Below are 27,916 nucleotides of genomic sequence, written 5' to 3'. Positions count from 1 at the left end.
ATTCCTGGCCACTCCTATGTGAAAACTTGTAAAGAATTTTCAAGAGTAATACAGGAATCTGTCATCCCCTGATGTCTCCTGAGAGCTTTGAATGGTGGATTTAAACACAAGAGTAGCAATGGAAGTAAAAGTAGCTGAGCCATCTGCTTCCTCAGGCCCCATTTACTGTGCAGGGATGCTGGCATCTCACCCCTTCACGGAAGGCTTGGATCAGCTTCCAGTGGACACCCCTAAACTGGCAAACATGCAGTTTTAACCAAGGTCTGTGGGACACAGGAATGTATCTCACATAGCTGCTTTCTGGTCACATATCTGGATTCTCCTACAGAACGGGTAGCAGCAGTGCTGTAACGCTACAGATGACCCAAATCTAATGTAAAGGTTGTTTTTAATTGAAAAAATAATAATAATCTGGCTTCTGCGTCTGCCTGTTGGCTTGTCAAAGTGACAGGAATCTTCTTACGTATTTTGAAAAGGGCACTGCATCACTGAGGGAAACGGGTTGAAGATTAATGGAGTTGTAGGAGGTGGGGGAGTTGGGGAAGAGAAGCAAAGTTTGCTTTGGATGACATTTGTCAGTATGATTGACATGTGCTGTGCTGCGTGTACGTACGGATCAGGACGCTGACAAGCACGCGCTTCCAAGTCAATACAAGTGAGCCCCCAAGCCCAGCCTGGCCACAGGAAAGCTGCTGCTCAGTCTTGCAGCAAGTGCTTCTTATTGCTTAACAATTCACAGCGGGGGGAGGCAGGGGGTCGCCTACACCTAAGCCATTTCCAGTGATGTGGCTTTTTATTATTATTATTTGTTCAGACTATAATTCCATGTTTCCTGAAATAACTACCAAGTATTCATCAGGCAGCTACTGCCTTTAGCTGCCTTTTGTGTGCATCTCAAGTGCTTCATTACTCCTCCGGTGCATTTTCTTTCTCTTGCAGTAAAACTGAGCAGCATCTGTGTGATGAGGCACGCAATGTGATCTTGAGTTGAAAAGAAGAAAAGGTCTGGCTGGCACAGGAAGCCAGTGAGAGTTCAGGGAGGGCAGCCCTTGGGGTACAGCATCTTTTTCCACTGGAGGGAATTCACAAGGCCACTTTCAGGACCCATAGCTACATCAAACAAATTCAAAACCCAACTGGTTGCAGCTCTTTATTGCAGGGTTGAGGATTTTATTTTTAAACAACAGTTGGCTTATGACTTTTTTTTTTTTTTTCCTCCTCTTTAGTAGCAATCTGATAGTGCTTTGATCACTGCTCCAAAAGGAAATGCCTGTAATTTCCTGTGTAGGTCTTGCCAGGTGCTGGGCTCCATCAGATCTCCTGGAAGCTGATGGGAGTTGAGGTTGCTCTCACCTGGCAGGATCCTTCTTAGTAGAAAACCTCAGAGAGCTGAAATTTCACTTGGGTTTTGATCAGGTTAATGGCAGAATTACAAAGAGCAACAGGCTCTGGTTTCCCACATGATGGGTCTCTTCCATACTGACTTCCCACTAAAGACTTGCACGCAGTCTGGCTTCTGCTCAGTGTGTCCTTTTTGAAGCATTGACTGGGCAGGAAATCTGAAAGACTGGAGAAAACCTGGCTAAGAGTTAATCATCTTTAATAATAATTGGTGGTGTTTTTTCATACAACTACGTGTCCTTTGGCTTTCAAAGGTTTGGGACATGGTCACGCCTACTTGAGGGAGAAATTCCTGAAGTTCATTTGGTCCTCATCAGCATGACTCAAAGAGGCAGCTGCATCCTAAAAGGGCGTATCCTGGATTTCACGGGTTCTCGGTAGCTTCCAGTCCTAGGGATTGCCTGCAACACATAAGGCTGAACTATTTTGGTACCTGGCGAGCGTCTCTGGGTGTGTCATGGTTGTGTGGCTGCAGCCAGCCGTCTGCAAGAGGAACAGAGAGGGAAGTGTTCAGATCTTGCAGAGGTTTAGCCCTGGAGGCATTGCATGGAGCTGCTAATGCTTGCAAAGTGGCCGGGTAAAAAGGCGAATTGAGGGAGCTGTGGCTAGAGGAAGAGTTAATTGCAACCATAGGAGTAGTTGGCAGCCTTGGTGGCTGATAGTCTTCCTTGGCCTCAGGTGAGGTTGCTGGCCTCAGGTACAAGGAGCTCTGGCAGGGCATATGTGAAGAGCTCTCCATGGACCAAAGGAATAAAATGTTAGAAAAATCATGTTGGCCATGGGCTGATGGAATTGATTAGCATACATACATATGCCTAAGTATATGCTAAATCTCAGCCCTTTGCTTTAGTGGTCACAGGCTCCCCAAAGTTGTCTGTTTTGGAGAGCTGGAGCAGAGGAGGAGGGAGCTGGCGGTTCTCGCACAAGACTCTGCTGCAGCTTTTTCTTGAGGTTTCATAACAGAATTAAGCAATTTGTATCACATGTTGCCATGGAGACTGTAAATCACTGTCATGCTCGGCTTCTCTGTCAGGGAGCCAGTGTCTTTAATTGCACTAACCTCCCCTCTAAATCCAGGGCTTGGTTCTGGGTTCGTTTACTTGCTGTAGTGGTTTTACCTGGGGAGCTCTGCCTCCAGGAGAGCAGAACTGGAACCGGGGATAGGGGTGCTCAAATATCAAGTATTTCTGGGGTCAATTGTGTTAATTAATCAATTGTATTGTGGCCACATCTCTGCTCAGATGAGCAGAATTACAATGATTTACACAAGATGAGGTATGTCCCACTTGTATCCAGGGCAAGTTTTCCACTAAGGACAGGGGTTAGATGTACCAGCTACACGTGTTGTGGTGACCCCTTGGGGCTTGGTGGTCCAGTTGTACAAACTAAGCTGAATTTCTCTGTCTTCGGTGTTTTTGTATTACTTGGCTGCTCCAAGGGGATAGCTCAGCCCTTCCACTCCATGCCCATGTCTAGACAGGTAAATGATGTTTTATGCAGCTTATTCTGCCTCCATAAAAAAAAAAAAACAACAAAACTGTTTCAGAGGAGGTTCAGCCTCTGTGACACTCTTAGGTCAGCATTGTGCATTTTCCTTTCCATCCACCCCAGAGGTAGCCACATTTTTGACTGTCTCAGCATTACTGGCGTGTGCTATCAGGAGAGAGATCTTGCCAGTGCATATGAAGACACTGGTATAAATCAGCCTCCTTCCAGTGACTTGCCAGAGCCCTAACAGCATTTGTCAGCATAGGGTATGGATCCTTCCCTTGGCTCCTTCAAAATAAACAACTGTATAAACTGTAAGATTATTATCATCATAGCTTATTAGCGTGTTACCACATGCTGCTTTGTATTCAGAAAATAGATTTAAAAGTTTGTGCTTTGTTTTTCTCAGTCAGGTCTACAGCAAGCACGCTTATTCTTGCTTCCATCTGAGAAGGACTGTGTTACTACTCTTGCCAAAAACACATGAAAATCAGCTCAAGTCTTGTTCACTTGCCCATAGCCATGTAACCAGCTGGTGCAGAAGCTCTGTATATCTTTGGAGGTGTTTAATGTTTTCCAGTAGGTGGCATATGTTTTTTTTTAAGGCTTGATTTATTGTCTGGTTTAGTTAATCTTGTCCAAGGCATGAGCTGTCATCTTGCTTTGCTTATCAGGGCAGGTGGAGGTGTAGAGGGACTGAAGTACTTGGCTTTCAGAGGATTTGCATTACATACCTGCATGTTGGAAGCATGGGATCTGCCATCTCAGTAGAAGGAGAGGAGTATTTCCTTGAGCAATCAAAACAGCTCTGCAGAAGCAGCTAAACTTGCTGCCATTTGACACTTGGTAGAAGTTTTCATCTGTTTGTGCTAGCATCACCTAAAATGTGGGGGTTTGTGCTCTATAATTCAGCGTACAGTTCTTGACTTTTTTAATATTTTTTTTCTCCACTTCAGTTCTTTCTGTTCTTCCCAGACTACATAATATTCAGTCTGGTAGCTTAGACATATGCTATGACTGAACTTCTGGAAATGACAGGAAGCAAATGCCCCAATTCAACCCATAAGCATGTTGGGCAGAGTCACAGTTTGTACAAAGGACTAAATATTATCCTAGTACTTTGGGGAGCATGTCATGTAAGATAAGCTTGAAGCTTTGTAGGAGCGAGTTGAAGGGGCTTGTACAAAATGTCAGTGAAAATGTAATGCTTGTCTGCTGAGCCATAGCTTATGGGTTTGTGATGAGGGCAAAACTTTTGCACAAATGGAATATGGTTTTCACATTCACAGTCTGTCCCTCACCATGTCAGGAACAATTGGTCTTTCATACTGCCTGGCCAGAGCTGCTCTTCTGTGTAAAGAAGGATGGGGTGAAATTTTGGCCACAGGCAAAACAAAAAACTGTCATCAAATGTGGTGGAGGGTTAGGGGGAGGACACGGTTTTAGCCAGTGGCTCTGTCCTAAAGAGCCTGTCGGGATTGTCAGACCCGAGCAGGGCTAAGTGGAAAGAAAAGTTTATCTTCCAAGCAAAAATAATACATTTATTTGAAATTCAGAGGATGCTCTGCAACTGAGCATGCTGCTTGTTCATGTGTGATCTTGTAAAGATGAGAAAGTTGCTTACTCTCCTCAAAATGATGATAAGAACCTTTTCCCTGGGATTATGGTAGGAACTGCAGTGAGTCTGGTAAAGATGTCATTTGGAGCTTGGTCTCCTTCTCCCTGTCAGGTCACTGTTGCTTGCAGTGGTCCAAAGGTAGTTCAGAAACAGAGAGACTTGATCATGTTTCTTCTTGCTCTGAAAATTTTGACTTGCATCAACTTGGACAAGAGGCCTTTGCAGTTCTTATTAACCTCAGCGATCTACCCTCTGTGATCACCCTCTCTCTCCCTCCTGTGCGGTTTCCTTCTTAGAGGAGAAGCTATGACAGTTCCTATACATTTGGTTCAAGGAGAAAAGTCCAGTACATGACCTTAATTAGAGGTCAGCACATTTGACCTGCACAGCATATAGATTATGCGTGTGGCTAGTTATTCCTGTCTTTGCAGAAGTCCCTCACACGCAGGCTGTACCTTGTCATCATACATAATGTGGTGAGGAGGGTTCAGGAAGGGATATTATCATTGTCTTGATACTGGTTTTGGGCATTGCTGTGTTTTGAGTGGTGCTCTTACAGCATGTCTCAGGTCACCAGCTAACACTGAATGTGTTTTGAGGTTATATTTTAGATTATGGCTCAATTTCTACAGCTGCTTTGGCTTGAGGATCTTTTTTTTCCCTTCATTAAAACTTAAACTCACTTCTGAATGTTCACAACTGGTTTTGTCTGCTTTCATGCGCTTGCCCACATGCGTGGGAAGTGGGTAGGTGGTGGAGGGAAAGGCTGGTTGGTAGAGCTGTGAAATGACACCCTTGCTTGGTGGTTTCTGAAAACAAAGTAGTTCAAGTCCTTTTAATGAAGAAAAAAATCCTTTTGGGAAAGCCTCCAAAAGTTTATGCTGGATAGTGGGGATACAGATGAGGATGCCAACAGTTTATGGACCAGTCCTCATCTCCTCTTGGTGCAGACCACAGCCAGTGCCTGCAGCCCAAAGGGCACAAGCAAAACCAAAATGGGTAGGAGAAGGTGCCTGCAAAAGTATCACCATAACTGCTCCCGTGCTTGATGACTTGCATGAAGAAAACCAGTTCCAAGGAAATCCACTGCCCTCTCTCTTGAGCCTTATGATAAGGATGGATTTAAATTTTTTTTTTAACTGTCTGAAAAACCTCCCTGAAAATGCACTGGCCGTTCAAATCTAGGAGATGGCCATCTGTTTCCCAGGTGATCTGAGTGAGCATCACTGCTGCCCACAGCACTGTCATCTGAAGCATGTGTACAAAGCCCCTTGCCTGGCTGATTAAATAACCAGTCACTGCTGTTGAGTGCTGAAATGGGCCATTCAGCAGTGACTGCCTCTCCTTCTTTCTCTGCACATGTGTGCCATTGCCCAGTTGCAGCCAGTGAATCTTTTTCTTGTTTTTTCTAAGACTCAGTTCCTTTGTGGCTCACCCAGGATGAGGGGAGTGGAGTGACTGCACTGCAGGGGAAGCTGCTCTCGGGGCTGTGCCACAGCTACAGAAACCAGCCTTCCTGCCATGGCAGGGTTAGTTTTGTGGTTTGTTTTTTAAAAAGCAAAACAAAAAACACCTGTCATTCCTGGCCTGTTGCCATCTTGGTTTTATTTCTCAAACTTGGAAATGAGGGAGAAGAGAGCAGCTAAGTGCTTTTGTGACTGCTGACAGAGCCAGGATTGAACCTTTACCTCCCATCCATCACCACTGGTTCTGCCAGCAGATCTGGCTCCAGGAGGTAATGCACTATTTAATGTTTGCTGTACCCTGGGCAGTGGAGAGTAGCACAATTCTGGCTTCTCAGTGCGATTTGTTCACTGGCAACTGGAATTTACCTGGATTTTGGCACCTGCACCGAGCCAGGGTGATTTTTGGCATGGCCACGTGGGCCCAGCCCCTATAGGAAAGATGGCTAGATGATAGAAGGTTTTTGCATGCATTTGGTGGCAATTAATCCTTGTAGATGAGGCAGGAGTAAACAAGCCACAGCTACGGGCTTGTCTGTGCTTCTAAGTGAGGGGTCTGAGTTGTTGTAGAGGTGTTGGGGAGGGCAGGTGCTGCGGCTCCTGTCCAAAAGGACTTTGGATGTCAGTACTGCCTTCATCCTCACCTCTTAGGCAGCAGGTGAAAGCTGCCTTCTGCACATTGCCCTCTTTTCATTGCCAGTGAGTGATGGGAGATAATCTCTTTCTCCAGCAGGCCTAGCACACGGGCAGCATGGCTACAAGTGCTGTTCCCAGCGAAAACCTCCCTACGTACAAGCTGGTGGTGGTTGGAGATGGTGGTGTGGGGAAGAGTGCTCTCACCATTCAGTTTTTCCAGAAGATTTTTGTGCCGGACTATGACCCAACTATTGAAGACTCCTACCTGAAGCACACAGAAATAGATGGACAGTGGGCAATTCTTGATGGTAAGTGAGCTATTTTCATAGTTCCCTTTCCCTTATAGCTGAGCATAAGTGCAAGTAGACCTCAGCCTGTCCCACAGCATGTTTTGCCTTTGTGTCCCCCCTACTCTGCTGTGGACTGCCAGAAATTTGAGTGCAGCCTGTGAGCTGTGATCCATGGTCTGCAGCTGATCTCCAGCAAAGCTTCTGTTTCCAGTTGTGCTGGTTCCCGTTCTGCACATTGTCCTGGTTTGAGCCAGGATGAAGCCAATTTTCCTTTTACTGATTTTTTTTTTTTTTTTTCCTTCAGTAAGCTTTCTTCTAACTAGTCACAGAACCACATAAATGGTTCTTACAGAAGTGTAAAAACCCATAGATCATCATAGACGTTTGGGGCAGGTTTCTACAAAGGGTGAAGAATAGCACTGTGCAGTGCTATTGCTAACAGTACTTCATTGTGGTTAGGCTCATCCCCTGTGAAATAACAGCAAGTGGGTAACCGAATAAGGATTATATCCAAAAAGAACATTTAATCGAAGCTGTCATCCACTGACAGTGAAGAATTGTAACACCTCTTAACTCCTATCATTCAGGCGTGATGTTTTCATACCTAGTTACCTGTTCCATTTAAATGCGGGTAGGGCAGCAGCCTGGAGAGCTGTTGTAACCAAGATCTTTCAGCTCCTTGAAAAAAAACCACAAAAAACAATTCCCTTTTAAAACAAACAAAAATCAACCAAAACCCCACAAACCAGCCCAACCCCCCAAGAAACAAAAATATACTGATTCTGCAGATGAGGAAAAAGCCCTAAATTACCTAAAGCTGCAACTTTGTGCTGCAAGAGACAGGCTGACCACAGCCACAGGGGAATCATGCTGCTAAATGTTAGAAGTTCTGTTTGGCTTTATGCTATAATTAGTCAGTACATTAAAGCAAGCAAATATTTTGTGCCTTAGTTACCCAAATTTATGTGGCCACTAATGCAAATGAACTACATTTAACCTCACTTGCATCAAGTTCCTGCATCCAGTCTTGTTATGAAGGCGCTCAAGATCTTTAGTGTCTCTGTGTATGTATCATTGGTGTGTGGGGACAAAACACTGGGAACTGGCATGAATGGGGGAATGTGGAGGCTGGTGGGGTTTGTTATGAAGAGTGTAGGCCTGGTCTGGAAACTTGAGATCTTAATTTCACTCTTAAGGATTTGTCGATACAATTTACTGAGTACCTATAGCCCTAAGGTCCTTAAAGAACAACCTTTACTTGGTGGTTTAATAAAAACCCAACTTAATCTTGTCAGCATTTTTAAATTTAAATATCTTAGTAGTTTATAGCTGATATGGGGCAATACTTGTGAAATGGGTGCCCAATTGTATCTCTTGTAGTCAGCTACCTGCTCTCAATTAACCATCACATAATGTACCTGTGCACCTTATTTTTAAAATGCCAGTTGTATAAAAGGAAAATCCAATCCTGCTGTAAAATAAATAATTACATTCTTTTTAGTTCAGAATCCAGCCCTCTAAAATGAGCAACCTTCATCTTCATTGGTATGTCCCATGTTCTGATGTAACAATACCAGCTGCTGCACACATTGGTGTTGGCTGAAACAGCCTGATTTTTGTAAATTATTTGAAAGTGGAAAAGGTGTCTTTCACTGAACATTTGGAATTTTTAGTCAAAAAAAACCAAAAAACAAACCTTGACCTTGTGGGAATGAGGAAGGAGGTTGTTATCCTACAAGCAGAAACTTAACCCTTTTTTAATTAAAAAGCCTTTATTTTGCTCAAATGGAATTTAGTGGTTTTACTTGGGCTGAAATAAATTCAGCCTTGGACTTGAATGGCATGTTGGGAATCCTTGACTTTCAGAGTTCATGTGCCCATAAATGCCTTGCACCCCCAGAAATGAAACTGCAGCTTCTCCTTCTCTTCCTTTCTGCTTGAGATTTCGAACAATCAGGATTTTGGAAGAATGGCAATGCTCTTGCTTGGAAAAGTATGTGAGCCTTTACCATCTGCCCCATAGAAACAGGGTGTAAAGACTGACTATCACATGTGTCTTCTGCTACAGCTTCCTGTCATAGATAGTCTTGGATCTGGGCCGTTCTTTGAGGTCACCATATACTTACACAGCTGCTCTTGCTGTGATTACACGAGGTTGCATGAATCACTTACCATATAAAATTAGGGACAAATATGATAGGAAGGATTAAGATGCATCAAGATAAATTCTAGACTTTCCAGTTGTTCTTCATGTCCAAATCTTTTACAAGCTGGTGTTTCATACAGTGCTTGGTGGGGAGAAGAAGCTGCTCACCCACAAAATAGGAACTAGTTTTAGAAGAGGAGACTACCAAGTGAGAATATGTTAGGGTTTCCCTATGTTTTTAAGTTTGCAGAAATAGTTATTAAAAAAACCTGACAAATACATCAGCATCCAACAACTTAGAAAAAAAAACAACAAAAAAAAAACACAGCACACCCCTCTTCTAGGCTGTTGCCAGAGCAGGTCTGTACAAAGCATCTCTAGCATTTGGTATCTGCACACGCATTATGCTGTAAAAAAACAAAACAAAACAAAAACCCACCCTTATGCTAGCCAGATTGCATAAAGCATTTGGCTTCTCTCCATGAAGACCTCCACCCACATTTTATTCAGTAGCACTAACTGGCAGCGTCATGAAATATTGGACCTGCTTTTTTTTTTTTTTCCTTTGCTGAAATCTCTCACTGAAAGTAGATTTCAATGCAATAGGCTTTTATTTCAGATTTTAGACCTTGGGGACAAACCTACATTTAAACTCTTACGTATTTGCTCTCTGGCTTGGCATGTCTCTGTCTCTCTTTTCTTATCAAAGAGTCTATGATAATTCCCAGCTTCCCATAAGATTGTGAGACCTGTGCTTAGTATATTCAAGTTCAACACTACACAAAAATACTTGACTGTTTGCCTTAAGCCAGCTTTATATGACCCTCAGTGCAGTACTTGGAGGACAAGTGTTGCAGAGTGGTACAGGGCACTTACCCTGAATAAGGGATGCAAAGGCAATTCATGACTAACCCATTTTTTCAGTTGCTTCCACCCCAACGAGGTTTTAAGATCAACCTCCAATTTTTTTCTGCATACATTATCTTCATTTATTCCCTGCTGCTCATACTGAAATCAGCAGGGTGATGTGCTTGGTTAAATGCATTCACATGCAGGTGCATTACAGACATGTCAGGCCAGAATTAAGTGGGGGCCAGGGTTAATCTGCTTTGATTAGCTGTTACTCCAGTTGATTTGCTGTCATTAATTTTGTACACTTGTCTCTCTGTGCAGGCTAATTTAGCAATTAGCAGAGGATTTCTTTTGGTGGAACTGCAAAATGCCAGTCTGGAATTACTAACCTGGGCATGAGGCCAAAAGTGGAATACCTTAATATGGCAAAAAATTCCCAATGGTTCAAAATTCCTTATGGCTCATAAACCAAACGTAAATGAAAAGAGGAGAGGAGGAGATAGGCACAAGCTCCTGGCTTGGGCATGTTGATGAATTGGACTAAACCAAATTAGCTGTCATTAAGGCTGTGCCAGTTGGTACCAGCAAAACAAGGAATTGTGTCTGTGTTGGGTGAAAGGATGCTGTGGTCTCCCTCCTCTTCCCTTTCATTCTCCTGGTATTATTTCAATTAAAATCTCACTGCCTGTAAGTTGTCTTCCTGCTCCCATGCTTCAGTTTTCCATTTAATTTCTCTGCTTCCCAAATTGCTCCCTATCCCTGAGAGCCCTTGCATTGGGCTGGACCTGCACAGCCTTGGTGTGCATCCCTGTAGAGTAACTCCAAGCACCATTCCTTCCCTCAGGCTCCCTCTCTGCCCTTTCTGCCCGAGTCTCCCATGCATCCCTTTTTGCCAAGGGTTTTTGCTGCTAGTCATTCCAGGACAGGCTGTCTGCTTTTCTGGTTTTCTCCTCAGGAAGCTTGGGAACAATTCAGCCAGGAGGCCAGAGGGAGATCAAAGGTCACTTCAGACTTGCAGGCAGAAGGGTTGGTTTGCAGCTCACTTTCTTTTTTTATCTTTTTGTTTATTTGTTTTAATTTAAACTTTGAGCAGGATCATTGAAAGACTTAAAATTCAAATTAAGTTTGTACTTTAATTCTTTTATTTGTGTGTACAGTATTTTCTCTCCCCTAATTGCTGGGATTTTGCAACATTGAAAGAGGGTTTTTTTGTCTTGGGTTGTGGGGATTTTTTCTCCTGCCAGGAAAATTTTGATGTTGCAACATGGAAAACACAAGGCTTTGAGTACTTGCCCTTTGTTAAAGAAAGAGCTCCTTTAAGGGCTCGCATCGTTATTCTGTTTATTGATGTGGAATCCTATCTTCTGAAGGCCCTTCTTTTCTTCTTCCTTAAATAAAGGGCAAGAATTCAAGCACTTGGGTTTTCCATGTTATGACATCTGTGTATTTAGTTAGGACACAGAAGAAGGGCTCATAAAAGCCCCAGTGTTTCCCAGTTGCATGTTTTTCCCTGAGGAAATCTCTCAGGCTGGAGGCAGTGTGGAGTCTGAGAAGGAGCAGAAGCATCAGACTGACCATGTGAAGCATCTGCCTTGCCCTTCTTACAGCATGGGTACCTCATACCTCCTCAGGGTGACCTGGGGTGTGGGAATAGATCCATGGCCCCTGCACTCCATCTGCTCAGTGCTCAGAATACTAATTTCTCAGCTGAAGCCACTGTCTGAGGGAGGCTGCCCTCTTTTACCACAATGCTGATGGAAGGATGATGGGGCAGATGGCTTTCCTCAGTATGAGACACTTTGGTTTGGCTAATCAGGTCAGGTTAGGTCTTCCCTTGAGCTTAGCTACCAAGCTTCAGGGCAGCTAGGGATGGAGTTTCTGCCTGGCCCCGCTCTTTGAAGCAGAGCTGTGGTGCCAAGAGGGAAGCAAGACTTGGAGAAAAGTGCCATGAGGAGTCCAGCTCTGTAACCTGTGGTTCCTTGATAGTGCTACATTCCCAGTTGTGTTCTTTACTCCAGGGATTTTTCATGTGTTGCATATTAAGAGACCTGAGTCAGACTCGTTGGCATTGCTCATCTTACCTGCTTGCTGACCCCTCCAGCCCCTTTTAAATGCTTGTGCATGTGCTCCATATCACTAGTCAGAGGCATTTCCACTGGAAACTGCTGGCAAAATTTAAGTCATACACATTGTGCTCACCTTTCTGAGCATGAGACTGACGTAGATACCAGCAGCTGCATCCTGTCCGTGAGCTTTGTAATGTGCAGCCAGTGTTGCTGGAGGGCAAGGTGCTCCAAGACCCACACTGAGCTGCTTTCAGGACTGACTGCAGCAATGTGCAGTCACTGCTTGAAACAGGCTGCTCATGTCTGATTCAGGCAGTGAAACCCAAGGGCTGAAGGATAGAAAATGGGTTTAACCTGCCTGTCTGGTCATCTTTGGCCCCTTAGATGCCATGGATAGTGGAGAAACTGTCTTGAGTTGATCTGTACACCTAGCTGCCCAGTGATGTAAAGATGTAGGAGGGAATTCTGTCAAGGTATGAAAAGAGAAGTGGAGCACACCTGGACAACCAGATCTGAACTCCCTGAAGGCTGGGAAGTCTGTGTTTGAATCCGAACTAAATCCAGCGTAGGCTCTAGACAAACAATGATGTGACTTAGATTTCTTAGTATATCTTTGACCTTGGCTTAGATTTGCATGCCTGTGTCTCTGGATGAGCACTCAGAGCACTGTTGGTTACAGAGGTGTGGTCACATAAAATACCTAGAAGCACCAAGTGCTCCTATTTTGGGCCACAAATTTCTGTGTGTTCCTGGGCTTCTGTGTCTGCTCAGAAGTGTGCCTTAAAGCACCCACATTCTTGCCTTATGCATCAGGATTCGCAGGAAAATGGTGTGGAGAGTTCTAAGGAGGCAGGATTCAGTTAGCAAGGAGTTCATTATGCAGCTTGGGTCTCATCCACTGAAAAGTGGAAGAGGCCATCTCTTCCGTCAGCCATCTCCTACCTGCAAAGCAGGAGAACTCCCTGCTGGGCTCTCACAGCCTAATTGTTCTTAGTTTAGTCTCCAGCTGATCGTATGATAGGTCTGTAACATGGCTTTACCCTCTTTGGATGTTTGTTCCTACAACAGAGTCCTTGGCTTCTCTCTCCTTGATCTTTAGCCAAACACTTTTGTTAACGTTCTTCTTTGGTCAAGTTTGCAGGAACTTCACCAGGTTTGCTGTAGGAAGTCCCTGACCAAGTGCTGTACAGGCTATGAATCTGAGTTCAGTCCTTGACAGAATGAGGTAGGGAAAACCCACTGTGCTTTGGTCCAGTCTTATTTCCACATTGGCTTTTATGTGCTGCCAGTGGGGCAACTGCCAGTTAGAGGAAACTGCTGTTTTAAAGGGTACTAAGGGAAGAGAGAGCTCACAGTTCTTCTCTGTTCATGATTATTTCTGTGTTCTGGCATCCCATCTGCAGAAACAGGAATTTTAGAAGAAAGTGAGTGCTGGTTAACATCCTAAATCTCCTCACCGCTTTGGGAAGCCAGTTGAATCGCCCACCTCCCTAAGGTTTCCCCTTGCTACTTTACAATTTCTGTAGGTATGACTCATGTCTTCTTGAAGCTTTTTTGCCACAAGATTATATCAGAAGAAAAGCCACCTGCATCTGGCCCTTTTTCAGTGCTGATACATTCCAGGATGTGGCCCCGTCCTGCCTACGAAGGATTCTGATTGCACTCTTCTCTCTGATTGTTAACAATTCATGTAGCGCAGGAGTGTTAGTTAGGTTTGGGGGGTTGTCTTTATGAAGAGCACATCTAAACTTAAAACAAGGACTTTTCTCTGGCCATCTGCATGATGCTTAACTTTGCATGAATAATCCATCTGTCTTTTGCTTGCATTTGTAAAGTGCCATTTTAGATGCTGCCTAGACTTGCTCACCTTTCTGTGAATGCTGCAAGTGAATTTCCTTTAAATAGCAGCTGCTGACACAGCCGCTCAGCATGTGTTTAGTGTGGTGCCATGGCCAGGATCCAGGCAAGGTAGGTAGGAGTGGTAGGACCACAGCCCTGTGCTGGCCCTCGGGTATCCCTACAGTTGTCCCTGAGCTTGTTTCCCGTCCTCTCGCAGGGGATGGAAATCTTTGGAGAGCTGGCAGCTAGGGATGGGTTGATAGGTGCTCGAACATAGCTGGATGCTCCTGAGGTATTTCATATGAGGTTTGCAAACATGCTAGAGCAAGGGGAATCCCTAAGCAAATTACCATGCATGATAACAGCAGATCCATCTTCCTGCCTACAGCTTGTGCTCAGGCACCTGCCTTGTCTCTGGGGGAGGGAGGGCAAGAGAGCCTGGCCCCCTATGAGAACCTATCCCACTCCACCACAAGTGAGTATGTATCTTGGGGAGGGGAAGAGACTGTTTTGTGTGTGTGTTCGTTTCCAGCTCTCAGCCCTGCCCTGATCCTGTGGCCTGCTGGTGCAGGAGTCAGATGAGGGCAGCCCAGCCTCTCCTTACAGGTTGGGTGGGTAGGAAGAATTAATTTCCTCTTCCATCCTAGCCACATGGTCCTGGCCTTTTTCCATGGTAGCAGTTCTGCCCAGGGCATAGAAATTCACCAGCACATGCAGAGTCTTTGGGTTGTTTTCTTTTTTCTTCTTTTTTGTACAGTCCTTAAGAACAGTTTGGATGCCTTTGAGCTGAGGCCCCTGTTTCCTAGATTTAGAGTGGAGAAGCAGGATAAAGGGCTGTGAAGAGACCTGTGACTTTCCAGCATGCTCCAGCTACTTGCCAAACAAGCCTAAATCTCTGGGTATCTGCAAGAGCCTAGAAGCTTTTTTCACTTTAGGGGGTCATGGAAACAGATATTCAAGACCAGCTAAGGCAGGCGAACAAATGAGGCTGAAGCTTTAAAGGGCCTGTTGCCACCAAGTACGGTCTCCAGGTCCTCCAACCTTTTCTCCAGATATATAGTGAAGGTGTGGGCTGGCTTGTGGGGTGCACTGTGACATGCAACATGTCCACCTGTGGCCACCTGTGCTGATTCAGCCAGTAAAACCAGCAGAAGAATGGGCTTTATCCTGGCCTCATCTGAAAATCGGGGCAGCCAGAGTACTTACGCTACATCTTGGTAGGATTGTGGGCATGCTCAGACTAGAAAAACCTGTATCAGGCCCTGCTGCTCTGTCAGCAGGATGCTTTTGCCACAGTCTCCATCCACTGGTGCCCTGGGCTTTCCCCATCACTCGTGGGCAGCAGCGTGCTAACGCTGTGGCTGTGCAGCGGAGGTGGAAACAGTTTTCCCACTCAGCCCAGTTGACTGGGGTGTGAAAATGTTCCCAGTCATCATGAAGGTCCCTCATTTGCCTCTAGGATGCAGTAATGCTTGAGGACTATTGCTTCTGAGTGGCCAGTGCATTTTGAGCACACATCATGTTTGTACTCACATAGCCTAAGCTGATGAGCTTCTTTTGTACCCTCCTGCTGCCAGCCACAGTCCTGCCAAGTCCACAGAGCTGGGGCCCAAGAGTTGGCATTGATGTGCATCATTATGTGTTTTTTACCCAGAGGGCTGGCTTAGCTTGCTCAGTGTATGGTCCATCATGTAGCTGATGGGATCCCCTGCAAGGCAGGGTGATAGAGAACCAGTGAGTTACAGTCACATCAGAGAGGAGGTTAATCTGGTGGGGAACAGCATCTGGGTTATTGTCATAACTGGGCTGTTTTAGGGGATTTGATCATAGATGTAGGCATTTTCAGTGCACAGAAGCACAATTGCTATATAAGATGTGCAAGTCACTTAAAGCTTTTCTGCTTATTTTAACTTATCTTCTCAATATCAGCACACAGTACTTGGGACTAAATATTTAAGGGGATTTCCTCAAGGCTGCACCGTCTTGCTCTGAAAGCACATAACTGTGTTTTCAGGTATTGAGAGAAATAAATGTTTGTACGTACTGCTCTGGGTTTTCACCCAGCTCTGCTTCACTACACAGTTTGTAGATCATCCATGGCATTTAAACTGGCATTTACTTACTCTTCCAGTCTTGGGTTTTTTCTGTGGGGAACAGAGAGAGCTCAGAGAGGGTAAGATGAAGGTTTGCGACTTTGAGCTGTATCTTGCCAGAAGAGTAACTGCCTGTGGCCAGTTAGTGCTGGAAAAGGAAAGTAAAACCCACGGAGTTGTCTTCCACTCCATCCACTCCCAGCACAGGCACACAGCAATGAGTGGGGTCTGGGCGTGGTTTTTGTGTTATAACAAGAAACCACCTTGTCCATCCAACTTGCTTTGATCAAGTCTTGTATTCTTTGAGAGGACCAACCCCAGTGGAGGCAGAAAGGCCATGCAGGGGACACAGTGGTAACAGCAGCCACAGTTCCTCACAGTAACTAAAAACCTTTGTCTCTTCTTAGTTCTGGATACTGCGGGCCAAGAGGAGTTCAGTGCAATGCGGGAGCAGTACATGAGGACTGGAGATGGTTTCCTTATAGTCTACTCAGTGACAGACAAGGCCAGCTTCGAGCACGTGGACCGGTTCCACCAGCTGATCCTCAGAGTCAAGGACAGGTAGGTGCCATGGAGCCAGGTGCTGCCTGACCTGCTGCTCAGGACACCATGCTGTTGGGGTGGCTGCATGTCTTACCCTGCCTTTGACCTTCTGGGTGTCCTGCAGCAAATCCTTGCATGCTCTGTGTGGATTTGTAGACCTACATGTGAAGAAAAGGAAGTATTTTACCTTTTTATGATAAGCATCTAGTGCTTTCAACATGGAAAAGGTCATTAGTGTTATTACGGAGTGAAAATGAGTCTGGAAGGGAGAAACTCCAGCCAGAAGAGTCTGGCAGAGCAGTGTTGGAAGGGCAGTCAGACACCTTTGGAGGTAACCAGTTTGGCTCTGAAGAGGTAGAAGGATGCTTTGTGCACAGTGCAGGCACTTTGAGAATGCAAGCGAGGAGTGAGCAAGTGTTCAGCTGGAATCCTTTTGTGTGTCCTGGCAGCATCCTCCTTTCTCTGACTTCAGTTTGTGCCAAACAAAGGTTAGAAGGTCCTGCATGGCTTGGGGCTGTGAACAAGTGTCTTGAAGGGGAAAACACCTCACACTGGAAGAGGCAGTATTTCTTACAAGGGGTGTAATCCAATTAATGCATAATGCTCTGTAGCGACCATGTTCAATGAATAAAACATCTTTGTTGTGACTGGTTAGAAAGCAAGAGAGGCTGCCCGCTCCCCTCCTTGTGCATGCATGGGAGAAGGTAGCACTGAGAAATTAACTGTGGGGAGCAAATGTGTCCTGACACAGCAAGGGGAAGCTGCCAGGGTTTTGTCTCCAAGATAACTCCCTCTTCCCATCCCAGTTCAAGAGGTGATGAATTCATCCTCACTGGGTGGGGTGTAAATTAAGCCCTTATATGTCTGCAGCTTTGAAACACTTAGTTTTTCCATTCATAATGGCTTTTAATTATGGAAGTCATCAAGAGAAGTCACCAGAGGGTTCGGGCCTCATTGCTGGCTTCCTTTCACAGCTCTGAATAACTTCCCCACAGGAAGGGTGGACTCATATCATGTGAGGTTCACAGCTGACAGCTATTCCAGTAAAGCATCCAAAGCAGAGCCCACAAGAGTGAAAAATAAAGGAAGAGCCACCCTTTGATTTCATCTAAATGAACAAAAATGTCAGTCACTTGGTCTGCCTCCCTAGTAAGGACAGTCTTTTCTTCACTGTCAGCTCAGCTTGGGGCAAATGAAATCTGTTTCTGAAAGCTCAAGAAGACAGGACAGTGTTTCCTGCAGCCTGCCCCAAACTGATGTCAGTTTTATCTAATTTAACTTTGTGAAAATAAGATGCAGTAGTGATTGTTTTGCTCTGCACTGAAACTTTCACCCCTCTGCGTGCTGTGCAAACACCGTGGCCAGCCTGTGAGAAGCAGGAAGTGAAACAGCTGCAGAGGTTTTTTGTTTCCCCGCTCGACACCACTGAAGCACCGAGCGCGAGAAGCTCAACACTTCATCCAAAACCTGAGCTTGCTCAGAAAATCACAGCAGTAGAAGCAGCACAAGTAAACAAACCATCCTGCCAAACCCACAGGTAGCTGGGAGCACAGCATCACCCTGGTTTTCAGGCTAGGAGTTGGATTTTGCAACTTAAAATCCAAAGGAATTGCAGGCTGCCACCTTAGCAGGACTGTTTAAGCCTCCCTCCTGTTTCTTCCATAACCTTCATAACAGTAAAGCTTCCAGCTATAGTAGCTTTGTCCAGCTAGCAATCGTACAGCTTACAACAGGGAACAAAGTCCCCACAGAGTTTTATGCCTAATGTAAACAAGGCAAATGAGATACTATCCAAATGTAATCCCTTTCTTATCAATGTGCTGCAAGCCAAAAAGGAATTAAATAATCCAGACAAGCAAGTGTTTTGCTCCAGAATGATCAGAGTCAAGATAGATCAGTGCTCAGGTATTAAAATTAAATCAAAGCCACATTATCAGAATGAATAACTGTAAGACTCATTTAAGATGCAGAGTGCAGTATGGTATTTTTCCAGCCAGAGCAATGGGGCAATGTGCCAGAGAGAGGATGGAGCCCTTATCGTCTTGATGAAAAATGACACAGAAAGGCTGTTTGAAAATCCAGAGTTATTCAGGGAAGTGTTTTAGGCAGAAATGAAAAAGGCCAGCTGCTCCTTACCCCAATAAAATCTGTTTTGTTACAACAGAGAACACAGGAATCATTTTAGGAGGGTTTAAAGTTAAAGATAAGAAAATAATACTGCAGGAACTGTCAATTATCAGAAGCAACCTCCTCCATCCTAGCATTGGGTAAAGGCCCTGCAGCACAACTTCACTCTCTGTGTCATGCAGCCAGAGGAGAGGCCACTGTATGGGAGGTGGGGTGGGAAGCAGCTGCTCTGCCAGGACCTCTGGTGACACAAGCTGGATCAGTTCAGTTTAACCACCAGAGCTATAGGGCTTTCTGATGGGGGTAGAGCCTGACCCACACACCTCGTCAAGAGATCCTTGCACAGGACCTGCTGTGGAGAGGTGGGTGGCTTAAGACAGTCACTTACATGCCTGGTAAAGTTAGAGAATACTGAGTATTATTACAGAATAAGATGGCTTTGGTGCAAAAGTATGGTTGTTCATCAGGATTTTGCTCTCTGTTTAGAAGCTTAGCAGCTATCATTGGTTCCCTCCAGCATCCTTCCAGTTTCCACTGCCAGTCTTTCTGCTCATCTAGGGATAACAGCTGATGGGATCTTTCATCCCAGTCATTTTCTCCCCTACTTGATGTCCCTCTAAGCACCAGCTTTCAGAGTCCATCTTTTCTTCCCCCACAGTTGCTCTCAGTGGATGGCCAGGACATGAACTGAGACCAGTTCCTCCACCATATCTTGTTACTTTGCAATGACAAGCAGCTGCCAGGATAGGCAGTTACTGAGATGCCCTAACTGTAACAAGAGAGTCCCAATCTCCTGTTCAAGATCTGTTTCTGTCTAATTTCCTGACTAATTCTGTAGTTCTTTTACATCCAGCTGGATCTTCAGTCTTATCTCTTCTCAGCCATTGCAAAAATGATGGCACTAAGTCCCTGGAGTGCCTGCAATTAAAAACAAATGGGTGCATGCATGCAACTTGTCAAGTAAATTTCTACAATATGTACAAATGTGTAGCACAGTCTGGGGCTGATGTGTGTTCGTATGATCTTTCTTTATGTTTCTGTACACACACGGTATATCTGTGGCTGAGAATGTTAGATGGTGCCAGCATCATAAAGTGAAACTTATGCTCAGGATTTTTTTACTGTTAATAATCGGGGGGTGGCTTTGTTTTGTTTTGTTTTTTCCCAGAGAGTCCTTTCCAATGATTTTGGTGGCGAACAAAGTTGATCTAATGCATTTACGGAAAATTACAAGAGAACAGGGAAGAGAAATGGCAACAAAACATAATGTAAGTTTGCGGAATTGTTTAATTGATTGTTCTAAGTTCCATTACAGGCGTTTAGAATTGAATTCTCTGCTCATTTGGAGCTGATTTAAAGCATTAGTCTTACAATCAAACATTTGCAATTGCATTTTTTACTACTACAAAGTAGTTGCTGTGCAGATTTCTTTCCATAGAGCCAGTTCATCATTGTAACTAGAACCTCTGCTGTGCACTAGGCTGTAGCAAAGCTGTGTCCATCATGAAGCCACATGTACAAGGTGTCTGCAAGTGGTGAGAAACATGAAATGTTCAAAATGAGGGAAAAAAGTGTACCCTCATGGAGTGAAAAGGCAGAGTCAGGTTGTAGGAAGTCTACCTTGGAGTCTGAATGAAATGAGCTTGTTAATTAAGTTAAAGGATTGTTAAGTCTGTCTAGATCGAGCCCTCCATCTTAGTTCTGCATTATTCATGCCATAGTTTAGTCCAAGAAATTGGTCTTTGATGGGTGTAGATGATACTATACTCCACTAATCACCTCTAAATGACATCAGGCCTGAATACCCAGAGGGAGGCAACAACTCCTATGGGAGGAACTGGAAGGAAAGTTAAAGGCAAACAAGCCTGAGACCCCTTGGAAGTTTGCTCTGCCTAAGCAGCAAACTGTGCAATGTTTCTAAACAAGCCATGATGGGAGTTTGGCAGGGCAGGTTCATTCCCTCTCCAAGGAAGCTCCTTTCTGTAGGAGCCAGGACAACTGAACTGCAACACAATGTGTTGAACCCATCTGTATGCAAACCCTTTGGAAAAGACCATGTATGAACATACCTTATCAGAGGCACTTCTATAAATCTGCCAATGTGCTGGACAAGCACTCTAAGGAGGCCCCATCTGCCTGTCAGACTTTGAAGGAGAAGATCATCTTACACTGAAGGGAAATTGTAGTAATGAAATATTCATACAATAGTCCTAATAAAATGTGGCAAGCAAGAATTTTTGGCAAGTGCATGTCTTTCAACAACCTTCGGCTATTTTCATGTCTGCAAGCATAACTTAGGGGGAGATAACATCTGACAACATGAAGTCTATGATTCTTCTTCCCCAAACCTGGAGCTTTGATAGAAGCTGGTTTGCCTGGTGCTTATTCCAGGCCTTTTTCAAGTGCTTGCTGACTTTGCTGTGAGTGTGAAGGTGTTGATAGCAGTGTCATGACAACACTTTGTTTACCTCTATTTCGCTGGTCTCTTAGACACCTGATTTCTCCAGCCTTTAGGGTTTTTCATTTTGAGACTTGTTTGCTACCAACATGTAGGCTGTTACCAGCCTCTTTCATGATATGCTTCTCTCCTCCAGATTCCCTATATAGAAACAAGTGCCAAGGACCCACCTCTAAATGTTGACAAGGCCTTCCATGATCTTGTGAGGGTAATAAGGTAAGCTGCAAATTCTTCACTTGCTCACTGCTCATGGTTAGGATCTGCAGGAGTACTGGCCTGGAGAGCTAGGACCCAACTTTTTGGGGAGCAGGGTCCAGGGGGCTTGGTAGGGGGTCAGGGATTTCTGGGTTTTTTAAATATTTGTGCCCTGTATCAGCAGAGGGATGTTACTAGCACTTAGGATCATCAGTGCTAGGCAGGTTGGGTTGAGAATTACCTGTGGCCATGATGAAAATACATTATTCAATGAACAGTGCAAAGCCTACTATAATAATAAGCTTTAAAAGGCCATGTTAAAAGCTTTGGACCAGTAATTTCGGTTTTCATAGCTTTGTCCTCTCAAGTTCTCACATAGCCAGAGGTTAAAAAGAACTGGCAAAGGACTCTACGCACTTCTAGTGCTGTGGGTAACTTCTAACATTTTCTGCTCTCTTAATGGAAAAAAATAAAGCTGTTTTGTGTGAGAAGCAGCATGACCTAATGGCTAAGCCACAGGTTTCCTCCTCAGACTGCAGAGGTTTGTTCCCAGTTTTGGCATGAGCTGCCTTGCCTTGCTTTGGCAAACGCCTGCTCTCCAGGCGAACCCCTGCTCTGCTGCCGGCAGGGAGGGACTGCCTTCCAAATCCTGCTGCCCTGCAGGAAAAGAGCTGCATGCATATCTCAGCATCTCAGCTGATAACCTCACATCTCTCTGAGATTTGTTTTTCTGGCACTAGTTGTCTGCCAGATTTTTCTGGGCCCTCATTTTTCTTCTTTTAGGAGGGTGGTGAGCTTGAAATTGTGCTCCTCCCTGCTGTGCAGTCCAAGTGCCTCACTTGGCAATTAAACCACAAGGCAGTTATTCACAGTGTATCTGTACTTGTGAATATCTTAGCACAGCCTCGAGTCAGCCTCCATCAAAAGCAGATGGTACTGCCCACTCCTCCCACATGTCTCAAAAGCAGGGGGCAGAAAGTCTTCAGAGAACTATAGAGCTGAGTTGGAAATGTCCCAAGCCATTTCCCAACTGCTCTGTAACTCAGCATTAGCTGGCTAGATACTACTTCTGTGTTAGAGAGATCTCTGAGCAACATCTATTCTACTTTGGGGGGAAAAAAAAAAACAACCACACATAAACACACATGGCAAAAATACAATGGTGAGGCTCTGTTTGCCTTTTCTATATGATGTGACTCCATATAGATGCAGGTTGGAAAGACTGTTGTAATGAGACATGGCTAAGTTCAAGCTCTAAAAAGGTACTCCATAACCTCAAAAATAGGTGATGCACTTCAGTTCCCTGAGTAGTCATCATGAAAGTCGACTGAAAACCAACTGAAACCCTCCATAGCATTGAGGGCACCAGAGATGTTCATGAGAGCTGGAACTCAGGTTAAGTCAGGGAGCAGAGGTGCTATGGGACCGAGTTGGTCATTTGCCACAAAGCACCTTTGCAAACTGTCCACAGGCATAGGATGGCATCACCCATCAAGTATTACTGTTCTTTTTTTAAGTGAGCTTTTGCAAACAAAATGTAAATTTACGGCTCCCTAATAACTGTGCTGTTCCTGGAGTGCTTTACAAGGTAGAGGCTCCTCAGATCCTGTGGGGGTTTGCAGGATAAGGATGCTTGTTCAGGGCTGGCACTGTGTGTGCTCCTTGCACTTGGTTGATTCCAAGTGTGTTCAGCTTCATGCAAGGAACTGTTGTCTGGAAGTAATCCATAAAGGACTGGGATGATTGAGTCTGCCCAGTAGATCTTCTGAATTTCCTGATATGCCTTTTATGCTGCAGCAGTTTGTACACAAGGTCTGTCACAGCAAAGTCTTGAGCAGGCACAGGACATGGTTTTCTGAATCTCTAAACCAGTTCCAGAACACTGTGAACAGCTTGTGGCTGCTTAGTGTTTATCCAGATTAACTTTATAGTATTTTTTAATTTCAGCTTTCTAGTTTTGAGCTTTAAGTTTCATGTTTTTCATACCTCCAGCCTTCATTCTCATGGAAAAAAATCATATTAGTCAAATCTGAGTTTTTCAGATAGTTGCAAGCATTTGGGAGCTGAGGCTGTAAGAAAAACATGTAAAAAAAACAAGTTGTAATAATCTGTCCCCCAACTGTGTCTCATCCTGCTCTGGATAACTTGGTCTGAAAACTCAATTTAGTGCCTGGTATATAGCACAGTAAAGAGGCTGGGTTTGAAACTCAGGTTGGTTAGTTAGACACAATCTACAGAAGCTCCTGGTGTTGGTGTGGTTTATCTTGCAATGAAATCTAAGCTTCTGTGCTGCCTGTTGGGTGTTTGAACTATAAAGCTTCTTCTGTTGAACTTGCACCACTGTGCTGGTTGAGTGGCAAACAAGTACAGTTGCAAACAGACATTTGGGCAATGCCTCATTGCAATGGAAAGGAAGAAGCCATCAACATAACATTGTGGAGGCTGCTCGCAGCGCAGGAGGGCTCTCAGCAGAGAGATTTGACATCTGTGACTTTAGGCAACCAGGAACATCTTTCTGGGGTCAGCTCACTCTCCATGCTCTGGCGCTCTTCACAGCTTTCAGTGGAGGCCAGAGCCCCAGACTTTGTTTTTTCACTGTTATTTTTTAGCACCCCTCCATATCCAATTCCACATCAGTGCAGTTGGCTAAGGGCAATGCCAGCTCAAAGCCAGTCTTTCCAGAAAGAGTTTATTTCTCTATGCATGCTTTATCTCTTTCACCTTCCTCCCTAACGAGCCTTAGCAGTGTGATGGATGAGTTGCATTGCTTAGAGCATTCCTGTTCCCCAGAACAGCCTGGTGGCAGGGGAGAAGGCAGCAGTTCACCCAGGGCAACCAGAGCCATAGTGCCCTGGCAGGACATGCATCCCTGCTGTTCACCTTAATGTTTCCTTACAGCTTCTTTCCTCCTTCCTTGAAAATGCAGATGGCTGTCTTGGTAGCTGTGTGGCATGAAAAGCCACATGGTGGTGACAGGGTATATGGAGGTATATACACAAATATACATAGGCACACCAAGATGCCAGCTGCTGCTGCCCAGGGCTTGGGATGCTGATGTCCAACCCAGCCTTGTGTCTCACCTGCTTATTTTCCTCTTTGTCTCCCAAAACAGGCAACAGATCCCAGAGAAAAGCCAGAAGAAGAAGAAAAAGACCAAATGGCGAGGGGACAGAGCCACGGGCTCCCACAAACTCCAGTGTGTGATTTTGTGACGGGACCGCCTGGGAGTGCCTTGGATGTTTCCCTCCTCCCCCCTTGACCCACCACCAGCCCAGGCAAGGGGCAGCAGTGCAATGTCCCCACGGCTCTGCCACCCCCTCGGGCTCCCAGCAGCAGATTGGGCTCAGAGGAGGCAGCTGGAGGGGGTCTGGACCCCTCCCAGAGCGGGGCTGGATGTGGGGGCCAGCACAGGAGCCAACAAATGGGAGGCAGAAGGGATCAGCAGGACATTGACTCTCAAACATCCCCGGCGCCTTCCAGAGGCCTCCATGATGTTTATTTTAAAAAGAAAAAAAAAAAAAAGCAGGGGGGGGAGAGAAAAAAGTGTTGGTTTTATCTGTGAATATTTCTCCATGTGACTCATTTCTGAACAGCCATGAATAGCCCCCCTGTTTGGTACAGTCGTCTGCATATGTGTGGGGAAGGGAGAGGGCTTTTCTTTACTTTCTCTAAATTTTCTTTTTGTCCTCTCCTCCTTTCTTGTTGTTTGCTCAGCAAGTGTTGGGTTGCAAAGAAACACGGCTGGGGTTAGATTTTTTTGCACTGAACTCTCTCTTACACGGCAGTGCCAAAACACAACTTCATATGAAAGTGCATCGATTTGGAGGAAGAAAATGAATTCCAGCTGCTCTGGGTGCTCCAGACATTGTGTCAGACTCTGGAGGGCAGCCAGCTCACAGACCATAAACTCCAGCTTAGGAAAGGAGGTTTGGGCTTGGATTTATTTTTTTTTTCCTACCCTTTGTCAAGAGGTTTTGTTTCTGTTTTGTAATTTTGGGCATGTCAAAGTTGTTTTGTTAACCTGGAAGTATTTAAATTAAAGTAATTTACAAATGTAAGGTATGTGATCTTTAAAGGAGGGAGAGGGAAGGAGAGAGGAAGTAAAACCTGAAATCTTTCTTATCTGGGTGTTGAATTTCTCCCTCATAAATGTGTATAAAGTGGTGTGATCTAAATCCCTCTTTATTATTCCTTAACCTTTCCTTGCAAAGTGATTCTTGGGTAGATGAATTGTTTTGCTTTTCCCAGGCTCATCTCACACACACACAAAAAATCTGTTTATGGGCTCTGGCTCAAGGTTTCTTAATTTCTTCTTCTCCCCCATTTGCTGAGAGCTGGTGACTTGAAAGGTGTTTTGAAAATTACTCATGTGGGATGTGGCTCTTCATAAGGTTAGCATATCTAAAATGTCTCTCTGAAAATAGTAGAGACTAAATATCTTTACACCTTATGAAAAGGAAAGGCAAAAACCTACAGCCATTCAAGCTGCCATCTGTGGCACCAGAAGTATGGTTGTGCATATGATGGAAGGGCCTCATTTTCTCTCACACCTTTGCTGGCACTAAGTATTGCAGTGTCATTTTTTAATTTAATGGATTGTCATCTGCTGGAATGAAGCCATGAGCTCCATTCACAGGGTCACCAAACCCTGTTAAAAGTAACAATTTGCTTTTCATCAGCTTGAATCCTATTCAAATATGCTTTATGGGCATGATTTAAAATATTGGCAGAGTATGAATGCCTGAGATTTGTGTGTCTGAGTACAAAAAATCTGGGTATTGACTGTTGAAGATCTGTTCAAGATGGTGGATCATCATAAACTTTATTGTTTATGTTTGTCTTTGCGATCCATTTGCCACCAGGTTTCATTTCTTGACTCCTTGCCAGGCCACCTTTTGAAATGAGAGTTGGCTGCTGATTATTCTTCAGGTGAGTACAACTAATGGAGACGTTTTCCTAATTTGCACAGTCTTAGCCTTGGCCAGAATGTCTGCACCTGGCTCAGCAAGCTGCTCACTGTAACACTGGCTCCTCTTCCTCCATCCCCTTTTGTGTGATGACAGATGCTGAGGCTGGATTAAGGAGGCAGATATTGGGAAGAAATATTTTTCATAGACTCTTACATTGGATGTGGGTCACAAGCTTCAGTAAAGTTGCAACACCCTGTGTCAACTGAGATCTGGCTCCAGACCAGCAGCATTTCTCCCACTATGTTGTTTCCTTGTTGACTGAACTTAAAAAACAATCCAGGTCAAGTCCTGGCTTTTGGGACCTGCCACTACCTTCTGGGGCTGAGGAGCTCCCTGGAGGCATCTCATTTGTTCTGCCTTGAAAACCTCTAGGAAATCAGAAAGTGCCTGATAGGTGCAACCAACCCAATTTGCTGTGACCCCTGTTACCTCTCTCCTGCCAGAATCCCTGTCTAGCCTGGCTGCTGGCTTATTTATTTTTTTTAATTACACACAACTAATGCTATGTGATCTCCCACATGAGAAGATGATGGTATTTTCAGGGAGCCTGGCTAATACCCCCTAGAACCCTTCCACTTAACCTGATTTCTGCTGAAACCCCTCATCCTTATTATTTTTATCTAAACCCTTGGGAATACTTGCTTGAAAAACAGCGTGTGTGTTTTTCAAGTCATATCTGCTGGGTACTCAGAACTGGATGTGAGAAATTTATCTGCTTTTCTGAAGTATCTTAATTGTTTCTTCAGCTTCTTTAGCAACTAACAGATACAGAAGAGTAACGGGGGGCAGGGGAGAAGGGGAAAGGAGCAGATTAACAGCTGAAGATGAGTAGTGGCAAATTGGGAAAGCATGTCCTTTTTCTATGTTCATCAGCATCTTTATAGCAAGGAGTGTTTTCTGACAGGGATCACATCTGACAAGTCTAGGGTGCTCAAAATGAAGAGTTACAAAGCCTGTTGCCATCTAACTCATCTTTTCATATTCAGGCTGTTAGCAAACCAAGAGGACTTTCCCTGCTGTATGCAGCACCTAGAGACCTGAGTTGACAGGCACAGGCTGGTGCTACCTATGCTACTGAAAACACCAAACATGCTGGTGGGTGGCTTATTTTTTTCTATGGAGCATCCAATGGAGAGGGAGTTCTTTGCCATGGGCAGAGACAGTCTGGAGAAGGTTCCTGTAAGGGTGCACTTAGAGCTCATTTTCCAAAGAGCTGATGGTCCATGTGACCTGTCATCTTCAGCCTTTGAGTAAATCAGTAGTTGCTTGTCTCACAGCAACCAGGTTCCTCTTCTGCTAAACAGGAGTTTGGAAGGTAGAGCTTGTGAGGCCGTATCTGGAATATTGTGTCCAGTTCTGGGCCCCTCAGTTCCAGAAGGACAGGGAACTGCTTGAAAGAGGCCAGGGCAGAGCCACAGAAACGATGAATGGAGTGGAACATCTCCCTTGTGGGGAAAGGTTGGGTCTCTTCAGCTTGGAGGAGGCTGATGGATGACCTATCAATGTTTACAAATATGTTAAAGGCGAGTGTCAGGAGGATGGAGCCAGGCTTTTTTCAGTGATGTCCAGTGATAGGACAAGGGGCAGTGGGTGCAAACTGGAGCATAGGAGGTTCCATGTAAACACAAGGAAAACCTTTTTCACTGTGAGGGCTGCTCAGAGCACCTGAAATGGCTCCAGATGTACGTCTTCAGACAGTTGACCAGCCAGTTGGGTGGTTTGAGAGCCCTT

The 27,916-nt window shown here is 44.8% G+C and overlaps 1 protein-coding gene across 1 annotated transcript; it reads left to right on the top strand.

The window, feature by feature from the left end:
* The first annotated feature begins 6,604 nt into the window (after positions 1 to 6,604).
* MRAS (muscle RAS oncogene homolog) lies at positions 6,605 to 25,273 on the top strand. Its single transcript, XM_009996047.1, has 5 exons — positions 6,605 to 6,914; positions 16,300 to 16,453; positions 19,731 to 19,830; positions 21,157 to 21,236; positions 24,328 to 25,273. Exons 1-5 carry the CDS (start codon positions 6,722 to 6,724, stop codon positions 24,425 to 24,427), a joined length of 627 nt encoding a protein of 208 aa, XP_009994349.1. The 5' UTR covers positions 6,605 to 6,721; the 3' UTR covers positions 24,428 to 25,273.
* Positions 25,274 to 27,916: the final 2,643 nt, after the last annotated feature.

The sequence above is a fragment of the Chaetura pelagica genome, unplaced genomic scaffold (genome assembly GCF_000747805.2).
Source record: "Chaetura pelagica isolate M959 unplaced genomic scaffold, ChaPel_1.0 scaffold3, whole genome shotgun sequence".
In the NCBI taxonomy this organism is placed as follows: Eukaryota; Metazoa; Chordata; class Aves; order Apodiformes; family Apodidae; genus Chaetura; species Chaetura pelagica.
This window is presented reverse-complemented; position numbering and strand designations above follow the sequence as displayed.

Bases quoted from the DNA above. Each gene is read 5' to 3' on its own strand.
- MRAS (XM_009996047.1), top strand. From the start codon at position 6,722: ATGGCTACAAGTGCTGTTCCCAGCGAAAACCTCCCTACGTACAAGCTG. The intron at 6,915-16,299 runs GTAAGTGAGCTA...GTCTCTTCTTAG, and splicing joins ACAGTGGGCAATTCTTGATG to TTCTGGATACTGCGGGCCAA. The intron at 16,454-19,730 runs GTAGGTGCCATG...GTTTTTTCCCAG, and splicing joins ATCCTCAGAGTCAAGGACAG to AGAGTCCTTTCCAATGATTT.